Genomic DNA, 11,814 nt, shown 5'->3' on the forward strand with positions numbered 1-11,814 from the left:
GGTTTTTTATGGCCAACCCTGTGGCATATGGAAGTTCCCAGGCTAGGGGTCGAATCGGAGCTGCAGCTGCAGCCACAGCAACTTGGGATCCGAGCTGTGTCTTCAACCTACATCACAGCTTACGGCAACACCTGATCCTTAACCCACTCAGCGAGGCCAGGGATTGAACTTGCATCCTCATGGATACTAGCCGGGCTTGTTACTGCTGAGCCACAATGGGAATTCTGCCTGAGTATTTTGGAGTTATGTTGTCAGATCCCAGTACATTGACCAACCTAATTCAAAGCAGTTTAAGGAAAACCATTACAAGGTGGGGGAGGAGAGAGGACAAAAGACAGATGAGCCCAGGTGAGAAGAAACAGGAGGTGGGCAGGGAGAGGAGACACACTTGCCAGGTGGGTTAACAGGCTTCTTTCTGATTCCATCTCTGTTCTAGAGCTACAGGCCTCTGGTCTACTCTCAGCCTCTTTCTCATCTTCTCAACTCATGAATTAAAAACTAATGCTCTGGAGTTCCTGTCATGGCTCAGAGGAAACGACTCCGACTAGTATCCATGAGGATGCAGATCTGATCCCCAGCCTCGCTCAGTGGGTTAAGGATCTGGCATTGCTGTGAGTTGTGGTGTAGGTTGAAGACGAGGCTCAGCTCTGGTGTTGCTGTGGCTGTGGTATAGGTTGGAAGCTACAGCTCTGATTGGATCCCTAGCCTGGGAACCTCCATGTGCTTCGGGTGTGTTCCTAAAAAAGAAAGAAAGAAAGAAAACAAATGCTCTGAACACCATTACCAAATTAAATAAAAACGCATATCAAGATCTAAGTCCATTACTGCCCCTGCCAGGAGAACCAGGCCTAAAGACAAAGGGGTGATGGGTGGCCGATTCCCAATTCCGGGAATCCACTTTGGAATCCACCCTGCTGCCTCTGACCTTCCTAGAACCCATCCTAGTCACAGCTTTTGCATGATCTGCTCTGTCCAATCTTGATTTTGCCCAAGGTAGAATGGAAGATGAGTAAGAGAATAACCTCCGTCTCTCCTGCAGGAGAACAGCTTGGACACTGCCTAGAGCCTTTTCCTAAATGGTTTGCAGGCACCTTGTTCACCTTTCTGCCTCCTCCATGAGCCAACCTGGAAAGAACAAAAATAAGGGGGCATGGAAGCTCCTATGCCCCATACCCCCCCACCAGTCATGCCAGAATGGCCTGATCTCCAGTACCCAGTGTGGGGTGTAAGGAGCTCCCAGTCAGATGTCTTTGGGTGAGGCATTAGGCCTCTGCCTCACAGAAAAGGAAATAACAAGGCCCTGTGAAAATTTCCCCATTCTGCTGGCAGCTTTTACGACGGAAATTAAAATATCACTGGGATACATCTTTCTGTTCACTGGTTGGCTCTCATGTGCTGTCTGGTCCCCAAATTGGAACAATCTTTTTCTTTTTTCTTTTCCTTTTGTTTTTGTCACACCCATGGCATACCAAAGTTCCTGGGCCAGGGATCGAACCCACACCACGGCAGCGACAATGTCAGCTCTTTAACCCACGGAGCCACCAGGGAACTTCCAATCTTTTTAAAGGAAACTTTGACAGCATATGTTGTGTTTTTAAATGTTTTGTACCTTTGACCTAGAAATTCTACATTTTGGAATCTATTCTATGGTTATACTGTGGGTTCAAATCCTAGGACCCTCATTAACCTCAACCTTGTAAACTTGGGCAAGTTTCTTAACCTCCTCATGCCTCGATTTCCCCATCTATGAAATAGAGGTAGTAATAACACTTGGCATGTTGTGGTGAGGAATAAATGGTGCATACATGTAAAGTTCCCAATACCCAGTTAATAGCCCCCATAGTAAGTGGTATACAAATGTTAGCTAGCGTATTATTATCCTGATCAGTGCACCAAGTATACATAAAAAGCTATACACACCCAGATTGTTTATAATAGTGAAAAGAAGGAAACTGTCAAGTTAAAAAATTAAGTAATCTACATGACGGAAGACTGTCGCAATTATTAACAGCACTGTAGATTAGTCTGTACAAATGTACTGATTGGAGGAAAAGAAAGACCTTTCAAGGTACAATGTCAAGTTAGTTACAAGAGTATGTACATGGAGTTCCCGTCTTGGTGCAGCGGAAACGAATCCGACTAGGAACCATGAGGTTTCGGGTTTGACCCCTGGCCTCGCTCAGTGGGTTAAGGATCCGGTGTTGCCGTGAGCTGTGGTGTAGGTCACAGACTCAGCTCGGATCTGGCATCACTGTGGCTGTGGTGTAGGCCAGCAGCAACACCTCCCATTCAACCCCCAGCCTGGAACCTCCATATGCTGCAGGTGCAGCCCTAAGAAGACAAAAGACAAAAAAAAAAAAAAAGAATATGTATGGTATGATGATAATGATGCTAGACTTGAATAGATGAACACTGAATGAATATGCATGAAGAAAAATCTATTGGAATCAACCTGAAACTTTTTAATTGTATATATCTGGGTATAGAAAATGAAGAAAGATATCTTCATTTTTTCACATTATAAATTGTAATGTTTCTCTCTTTTCCAATGAGTCTATGTTAATTTTTGCGGTCATTTAAAAAATAATAATAGAACCCAAACCATAAGTCAACTTCTGAACATGGTCAGGAAAGAGGGAGGGGACAGAGAAGGCCCCTGGTAGTGGGTCCCTCGCCTCAGGGACAGATAATGGACTCCTTCTAGCCTAATGGTCCGTGAGGCCCAGGGCACCCCAGGGTCTTGGGGAGGGGAGTTGTGTATCGCAGAGATTGCAGTTGGAGGCAAACTTCATCTCTGCTGCAGCCTCCATGGCCTTGTTCCTTGTTCATCTGTTGGCTGGATCTTGCCTGTGTCCCTGTTTTTAAATAAATCTTTTAGGAAGAGAAAAAGAGAGGGAATGGAAGGGGGAGGGGAGAGAAGAGAAAAGGAGAGGATGAGGCGAGAGAGGAGAGGCAGAGAGGAAAGAGAAGGGTGAGAGATGCTGCGTGCCTGCATCTCCATGGCCCCAGGAAGTGGGACGTGGAGCTGCTCCTCAGCATCTCTGCCAGGAGTCGCCATGGAGACTGAGCGCTGGCCTCTTCATGATTAATACTCTGAGGCAGCTGTCTTCTTGGAGTCTTTTAAAATATACACTATTATTTGAACACAATGATATTTAGAGCAGAAAGATCAAGGTGGGGAGTGGGGGGAGGAAGCAGTAGTCTTACCCGAATGACAGGGGCGGGGCCCTTCCCAGAGAGAGAAAAGGGAGGCTTACTTCTCCCCATCCCTCTCCCCTCCTCCCTCCCCAGATCCAGAGCTTCCAATCTCATCCACTGCGACATCAGCATCGACATCAGCATCCGAGGGGCTGTGCGGTGCCTGGCACAGGGCTGTATTCAATGAATATTTGATGAATGAATTTGTTCATTCATTAATTCATTCAGGAATTGTCTATTCAGTGCTTGCCTGGAAAGTAAACTCTCCTTCCCCCACCCTTTCCTATGGAAATCAGAAATTTCCTCTCACCCTCCCCAAGGTCACATTCACACCACCAACCACCATCACCACCAACGTTGACACTCGCTCCCAAGGGCCTTTATGCTCTCCTCTTCCGCATGTGTGTGACGTGACCCACGGCATTCCTAATGGCAGATATTCCAGGAAATTCTTGCAAGAATGGACACCAGCCAGATGGAGTTTGCGCATTATACCCTATTTCAAAAGCTAGAGGAAAATTCTCCACCTCAAGCCATCCTAAGGTGAAGTTTTTTTGCAAAATGTATGATCTTTTCCTAAATTATCCTACGGACTAGGTCAGCCTGGGCTTGACTCTCAGCCCCAGCACTGAATAGAAGTGTGGCCATGGGAGGAGTTCCTGTTGTGGCTCAGCGGTAAAGAACCCTACTAGTATCCATGAGGATGCAGGTTCTGCATCTCTGGCCCTGTTTCAGTGGGTTAAAGGATCCGGCATTTCTATGAGCTGAGGCGTAGGTTGCAGATGCTGCTTGGATCTGCTGTTGCTGTGGCTGTGTTGTAGGCTGGCAACTGCAGCTCTGATTCAACCCCTAGCCTAGGAATTTTCATGTGCCCTAAAAAATTTTCAGGTGTGGCCCTAAAAAGCAAAAAAGAAAAAAAAAGGGGTGGATTTGAGTGGGTTCTTTAACCTTTTCAAGTCTGTTTCCTTATCTGTGAAATGGGTCTTCAGTTCCTCATTTCATAGACCTTTTGTGATGATTAAATGATATGTCTGTGGAGGACTTGATTTCCTTCTTTTCTTGTGTGTAAATTAGTGTTTTTATATTTGAAGTACAAACTAAAGTGGAGCTTACGGATCTAAACTCCTCTCTCCTCCATGCCCAGGCAAAGACCTTTGTTCTATCTGGGCCCAGAATCTCTTTTTAAGTTGGTAAAATTTGGGAGTAAGAGGAGCTGAGCTGGGAAGGGCTACAAAGTGCCCACTTCCCTTTTATATTCCTTCCTCCTCCTCAAGGAACCACAGGCAGGTGCAACTACCCTCCAGAGGTAACCGTGTGTGTAGTGGGGTGTGTGTGTGTGTGTGTGTGTCTGCTGAAGGTGATTGGTGCAGGAGTGGGACTGGGCCAGCCTACACCCAGAGCACAAGCTAAACTCCCCATCTCCTCTCCTACTCACTCCTCCCTCCCCGGCTCTGCCTCTAGGCCTGGCCTCTAACAAGAGGAAGGTGGACCTTCATCTTAACACAGACCTAACCCAACGGCCCTTGGCAGAGAGCAGCAATGGCCTGGGAACTTGCCAAAGGAGTAGGGGAATTAGCCATGACTAAGAAGGAGGAGGAATGCTGTGGCAGAGGGAAGAACAGCAGAGGGACGGAGAACCTGGGGCTGGCCAATCTGGCCCGACGGGCCAACCTGGGGAGCCCTGGACACCAGCCTAGCCAAACTCCTCCACTCCCCCTCCCTCCCAGGCAGCAAGATGCCAGCATGGATTTGAGACATGTGTGTCCTGTGTGTCTGATGTGGGCTCACCTGGCTTTGGGCAATGTATTTGGGTTAGAATTAAACACAGGGTCAGAAAGAGAGTGTAAGGGAAATAGTGCCCTGGGTGTCTAATCCTTACAGCCATGTGCTCGGTTTCTGCATCTCCTACATGGAAACATCTGTGCTGCTAACACAGAACTCTATCCGCGCCATTGCTCAGGTCATGCTGCATGTGCACAATTTCCAGATGCAAGAAGATGAATGCAAGTGTGTCAGCATGTGTTGTGCGAGTGATTATGTGATGACATAGTCTGTAAACACACATGTGGTGTTGTTGTGGGGTGGGTGGCAGGGCAGCTAGGGATGGAGTTGGATCTCAGGGTCCTCAGAGATGGCAAAGCAAAATCTACCTTCCGGCCCCTCATAGGCACTTAAAGAATGAATATTAAATGAATGAACATTGAGAAGCTGAATGAATGAACGTTTGGATGATGAACATAGGGTGAAAGGCCTGAGAATTTGGTGGGATTTGGGCATTCTTGGTACCCTCCCTTGAAAAGGAGAGTAGTGGTGGACAAGGGAGGCTGGGAGATACGCTGCCTGTCATCACCCCTGAATGGCTTTGTTCCCATTCCTAGGAAAGTGAAGAAGGAAGAGAGAATCCCAGTCTTGCCCTCCCTGCCCTCTGGCACTCAAAATCCCATGAATTTTTTAAAATTTATTTTTTTATTTTAATTTTAATTTTTTTGCTTTTTAGGGCCGCTTCCAGGGCATATGGAAGTTAGGGGTCAAATCACAGCTATAGCCACTAGCCTACACCACAGCCACTGCAACTCCAGATCCGAGCCTTTCTGCAACCTACACCACAGCTCATGGCGACACTGGATCCTTAACCCAATGAGCGAGGCCAGGGATCAAATTCGCATCCTCATGGATACTAGTCGGGTTCATTAACCATTGAGTCACCAAGGGAACTCTCCCAAGAATTGATGCTCTTCATAAAGAAAAACATACTCTTCCCTGTATTTACTTAATCTTAAGTGAACTATAACACAAAATAAAATGAAAAATTTTTAAAGATGAGAAAATAAGATAGAGGGAAAACCACAGCAGAAGAGAGATGAGATTAGGAGCATAAGCAGGCTTCACTGCTGGAGTTGATTGGCCTTCTGCAGTCAAGATCCACAGCCTCTCTAAGGTTAGGGAATTTCTTTCTTTCTTTCTTTTTTTGGTCACACCCAGGGCATGTGGAAGTTCCTGGGTCAGGGACTGAAACCTTGCCACAGCAGCAACCCAAGCTGCTGCAGTGACAACACAAGATCATTAATCCACTGCGCCACAAGAGAACTCCAGAATTATTATTTTTTTAAGTTTTGCAGAAAAAGCCCAATTATTCCAGGAACTGATTTCTGGGAAATATAGCCTGTGGATTCTTTGTGTACTTCTGGGAACAACATTCTTAAAGTCATTTATACGAAGGCAGAAAAAAGTCTCCCACAGAAATATCTCATACCCTGGATGGATGGGTGGTGAGGGAGGACCAAGCAAGAACTGGCCCTAGTTCTCTGGAGGACAATTGCCAGTTGTATCAAAATTTTACATACTCTTAGATCCAGATTACACTCATTGGAATTTCTCTTACAGATATATTCACTTTTATGTACTCAAGGACTACAACGATGGTCAGCAAAAGCAAAAAGTTGGAAACTTTCTATATGCTAATAAATAGGGGATAAATTGACCTCCCTAACAATCGAGTATCATACAGCCTTAGAAAAGAATGACCCAGCTCTTAATATTTGGACATGGAGCAACCTCTCAGCTATTATAAGTGGGGAAAATTTATATTGCAGGACAGCATGTATGTCTGCATATGCATAATTTTTTAAAGGACCCTAGACGTGGCTACCTCAGGAAGGAGTTAAGTCGGGAAAAGAGAGACTTTGACTTTACAATTTAGAATATATCCTTATGTGCCGGTTGACTTTTTCTCTCATGATAATTTTTAATTTTAATGTTATTTTTCCAAGAATAAACTAAACAAACAAACAAAAAACTATTAAGAAAATAAAAACACACAGATGTGAGCAAGTAACGAATAATGGCAATAGTCTCTAGGGTGTATTCAGTGCCCCAGTGCTTAGAATTTCACATGCTCTAACCCGATGACTCTTTGGAGCAAATTTATGATGTAGATATACGTATCTCCATTTGACAGGTGAAGAAACACTGAAGTTCAGGGAGATTAAATGACCCAGCTGGTAGATGGAAGAGAGGAGATTCGAACCCCAAACCATGGAATCCCTAAGCCCACGCGGTCTTTTCCTAGCAGTCCTTCGGCTTCTGCTTCCGCGCGGAAAGTGCACTTGCTGGACGTCTGGCCTCAGGCGGCGCAGCGCCCGGGCCAGGCGCACCCTCGGCCCGGCGTGCACGGGGCTCCACGCTCTGGGAGCGCGCGCGCACGCAGCGGCGCGGGCCCGGCGGCGGCTGTAGGGGCGACGTCACAGCCCGAGTTTTCCTTTTCGGGAGTCCCCGGCACACATCCTGTGTCCATGTTTGGGCATTTACGTCACGGCGGCAGGGCCGGGGCCTCCCGAAATGGCAGTGGCCCGGGGAGTCGGAAGCCCTGAGCCAGCGCCGCCGCTGCTATATAAGTGGGGGGGCCTCAGGTTGGGGGAGCCCGGTTGCGCTTTGGAGAGGCGAGGAACCGCCATCCGAGGCGGTCCCAAGGAGCAAGGGCGCCTCAGCCACCCCCCATCCCCGAACGCTTTCCCAGAGGTGAGAGCCCAGAGCCAGGAACCCGGGCTCCTGGGTCTGCAAGGCGCGGGGTGCCCCGACTACCGGCCTCCCCGCCATCCGCGCACCATCCGAGCCCAGCGGGCGAGGCCCCCGGAGCCCCGCAGCCGCCGCCGAGCCATGCTCCACCTTAGCGAGTTTTCTGGCCCCGACGCGCTCCTAGTGAAGTCCACCGAAGGCTGTTGCTCCGAACCAAATACTGAACTGCCCAGACTGTCCACCAGGGACCCAACCGCAGCCTCTGGCTATCCGGGAGGTAAGGAGCGCGGCCGGGGGTGCTCAGACGACGGCGCAGCTCGGGGACACACGGTGCCTGAGAACAGGCAGGGACTGGGACACCGGAGCTATGGGGGTAAGGGCCATAGGAGATTCGGGGTCCTGTGGTGCGCACCCCCAAACCCACCCCCACCGGGCCTCCAGCGCCTCTGCAGGAACCTGTGTGTGTATCAAGGCGTCTTTTTGCCTGTGCACGTGTGTTTTGCGTGTGCATGTGTGTATGTGCGTCTTGGGGCGTATGCTGGCTCCGGCTGGATCTGAATGTGCAAAAGGCACTTTGTGTATGTTAATGCGCACCCAGGGCTTCTTGGGTAGGGGCTGCGGGTTCTGAGACGCGGCCGTTGATGTGCGCCGTGTTGATTCCTGCTCCCTCCTCAGCAGGTGACTTCTTGAGCTGGGCCTTGAGCAGCTGCGGCGCCGGGGGGGACTTAGCCGACTCCTGCTTCCTAGAGGGGCCTGCACCCACGCCCCCTCCAGGCCTCAGCTACAGTGGTAGCTTCTTCATCCAGGCAGTACCCGAACATCCGCACGACCCGGAGGCACTCTTCAACCTCATGTCGGGCATCCTAGGCCTGGCACCTTTCCCGGGCGCTGAGGCGGCAGCATCCCGGTCTCCTCTGGACGCCTCTTTCCCCGCAGGTTCCGACGCCTTGCTGCCAGGTCTGCCAGACCTTTTCTCCCCGGATCTGGGCGCTGCCGCCTTCCCAGAGGCGTTCTGGGAGGCCTCGCCCTCGGCGGGCGTCCCCTCACAATGCCTGTATGAGCCTCATCTCTCCCCACCCGACGTCAAGCCAGGCCTTCGGGCTCCTCCGGCTTCCCCAGAGCTGGACACTGCCACAACCTTCAAAGGTCCCTACGCGCCGTGGGAGCTGCTCTCAGCCGGGGCTGCAGGCAGCTGTGGATCACAAGGAGGCTACCAGGCCGCTTCAGAGGCCCGTTTCCCCCCGGTGGGGGCCAAGATTGAAGACCTGCTGTCCATCAGCTGCCCCGCGGAGTTGCCGGCTGCCCCCACCAGCAGACTCTACACCTCGGGGGCCTACGACGCTTTCCCGCTGGCCCCAGGTGACTTAGGGGAGGGGACCGAGGGCCTCCCAGGGCTCTTGACCCCTCCTAGTGGGGAGGGAGGGAGTAGCGGCGAAAGCGGAGAGTTTCTAGATGGTACGCAACCGCAGCTTTCCCCGTTGGGCCTCCGCAGCGCCACCGCGGACTTCCCGAAACCTCTGGTGGCGGACATCCCCGGGAGCAGCGGCGTGCCAGAGCCTCCTGGACCGCCGCCGCCCGCCCCATTCCCCCCAGCCAAGGCGAGGCGCAAGGGGCGCCGGGGCGGCAAGTGCAGCGCACGCTGCTTCTGCCCTCGGCCCCATGCCAAGGCCTTTGCCTGCCCGGTGGAGAGCTGCGTGCGCAGCTTTGCGCGCTCCGACGAGCTCAACCGCCACCTGCGCATCCACACCGGCCACAAACCCTTCCAGTGCCGCATCTGCCTCCGCAACTTCAGCCGCAGCGACCACCTTACAACACACGTGCGCACCCACACGGGCGAGAAGCCCTTTGCTTGCGACGTGTGCGGCCGCCGCTTCGCGCGCAGTGATGAGAAGAAACGGCACAGCAAGGTGCACCTCAAGCAGAAGGCGCGCGCCGAGGAGCGGCTCAAGGGCCTTGGCTTTTACTCGTTGGGCCTCTCCTTCGCCGCCCTGTAAGGGTGAAATGGGTTTGTAGATTGGGGCGCCGCCGCCTGGCGCGCAAGAGAAAACCTGGCCCGCCCCCGCTCTCCGCTCTCTTTCCTACTTCTTCCCGGCACGCCCTGGGGCGGGCCTCTAGTCCGGCTTCCAGTTCCCTTGAAGCGCCCGCCGCACACGCCTTGTTCAGCACCAGCTTTCTGGACAGCTCCCGCGGTCCCGGCGCAGTCTCCGAGTCAGACGCGCTACAGAAGGATGCGCTCTCACCCACTGAGTAGGCACATCCCTGGGACTTAATACAATCTTTTGTAACTGGCGCACACCCCACGCCCTCTCTTAGCCCCCCCCCCCCAGAGATAGGCTGGGGCAGCGCCGAGCTGGTCTCGCGCGGGATTTTGTACAGCAATGTCGTTTTCAGCAGCCATTGGTTGTAACGTTTTGCTTTGGGGTTATTTCCTTTTTGTTGTTGTTAATTTTTGTAAAGCAGACGCTACTCTCAAGCAGTTGACAAAACTGTTTATTTTTGCAATTAAAATTATTGTGCTAAAAGCTTACTGGATCTGCCATCTAAGCTCCTGACCATTCCCTCAACAACTACCCCAAGAGAATGTGCCAAAAGAGAAAGGAGATCCTCATGCTCATGGAGTCATTAAGCACCCATTAGGCACTGTAGCACATGGTAGGCATTCAATAAATATGTACTGAATTAACAAATGAAGTTAGTCACAGCTGACCTAAGGCCTTGAGGTGTTTCTGGAACTTGAGAGTGGTTGAAAGGCTTAGGTATTAAACATTGTCACATTCTATCCTCCTTAGTTCTCATAACCCTGAGTATAGCATCAGGAAGCCTCCCTCCTGGTAACCCAGATAGGAACAGACAGGGTCAAACTCAGATCTGTCTGGCTCCAAAGCCAGTGCTTTTTTTCCCCAACCCCAGAATGGCGGCACCTCAGCTTAATAGCAGTATTTGGAAAGGCATCCTACCAAGAGGTGAAATAGATTTGGCAACTAGAGGGAGCTCTAGGCAGTAATGACAGCAGCAGAAGACTGCAGTATTTGAGTGCTGTTTGTGAACACCCAGAGTGTTGGGTATCACAGGGTCTCCAGCCGGTGCCTGTGCATCTGTATGAGAATCACATGCTGTCAGGGCCAAAAGGGACTCAGCATTCATTCATCCAGACGACTGACAGGCAGAGCCAAGCCCAGCAAGGAGAGGGTGCTTGTTAGAGGCCCACCGTCACATTAACTGCAGCCCACTTACTTCTAGTCATGCACCAGCCACAGCTCCTTTTCCCTAGCTCTGCTTCAGGTGAACTACCAATGACTTTGGAAGTGGGGTAGAGCTAGGAGGGTGGTGAGGAAAGTAGGATCTTATGATGCAGAAGGTGGGGAATGGGTGAAACTTGGCCATCCCTTTACTCCCCACACTTCCAACTAGAAAGCTTTTATTCTTTCTGGCCATCTTGGGTGGACACTGGAGCATTAGAAGCCTACTGTGCACCCCATCTCTCCTCCCTAACAACTCCTCTCTGCTAAGGAGAGGATAGAGCCCCCTGGAGGCTTCATTCTTTAAAGAACTCAGCTATTCTTGAGTTAAAGAGAGTCCTATAGCCTAGGATGCCAGATCAACCCTGCTTCTGGTCCTTTGGTTACTTCATCCCTTCACTGTCAGATACAGTCATCTTCTATCCCCACAGTCCAGCTAACCAGAGACAAAATTATCAAGTCAGAGAATTCCACCCATTTTTCCCATCAAGGGTTAAATGCTTTCATGTGGTTGAGTACCTTGGATCAGATAAGCCAATTTGAAGTAAGGGATTCAATACTACCTCTTCTAGAAGAGTTAACATTTTAATAGAGTACCCTGTTTAATAGAGGCTACTACTACTTTAATAGAGTAGGACAATGTTTCACCCTGTAGTGAGGTTCAGATGATAGACCATCAGCCACTGTAAGAGGTAAGTGGTAGATTTATGTAAACATAAAGTGATGACTCATCTTACTGTTTAAATGACCACACTTCTCACTTACAGGTATGGACCATCTGACTTCACATTCCATATAGTAGGATAAGAAAGAGCATAAAGGCCCAGATTTCAAGCAACTGGACCCAAACCAAACAACCTAC

The 11,814-nt window shown here is 50.4% G+C and overlaps 1 protein-coding gene across 1 annotated transcript; it reads left to right on the top strand.

Annotated features, from left to right (window-relative positions):
• EGR4 (early growth response 4) lies at nucleotides 7,371-10,240 on the top strand. Its single transcript, NM_001285968.1, is given in 2 exon segments — nucleotides 7,371-7,990; nucleotides 8,392-10,240. Coding segments are annotated over 2 exon segments (1,770 nt in total). The 5' UTR covers nucleotides 7,371-7,536; the 3' UTR covers nucleotides 9,708-10,240.

Source organism: Sus scrofa, chromosome 3, assembly GCF_000003025.6.
Source record: "Sus scrofa isolate TJ Tabasco breed Duroc chromosome 3, Sscrofa11.1, whole genome shotgun sequence".
Classification (NCBI taxonomy): Eukaryota; Metazoa; Chordata; class Mammalia; order Artiodactyla; family Suidae; genus Sus; species Sus scrofa.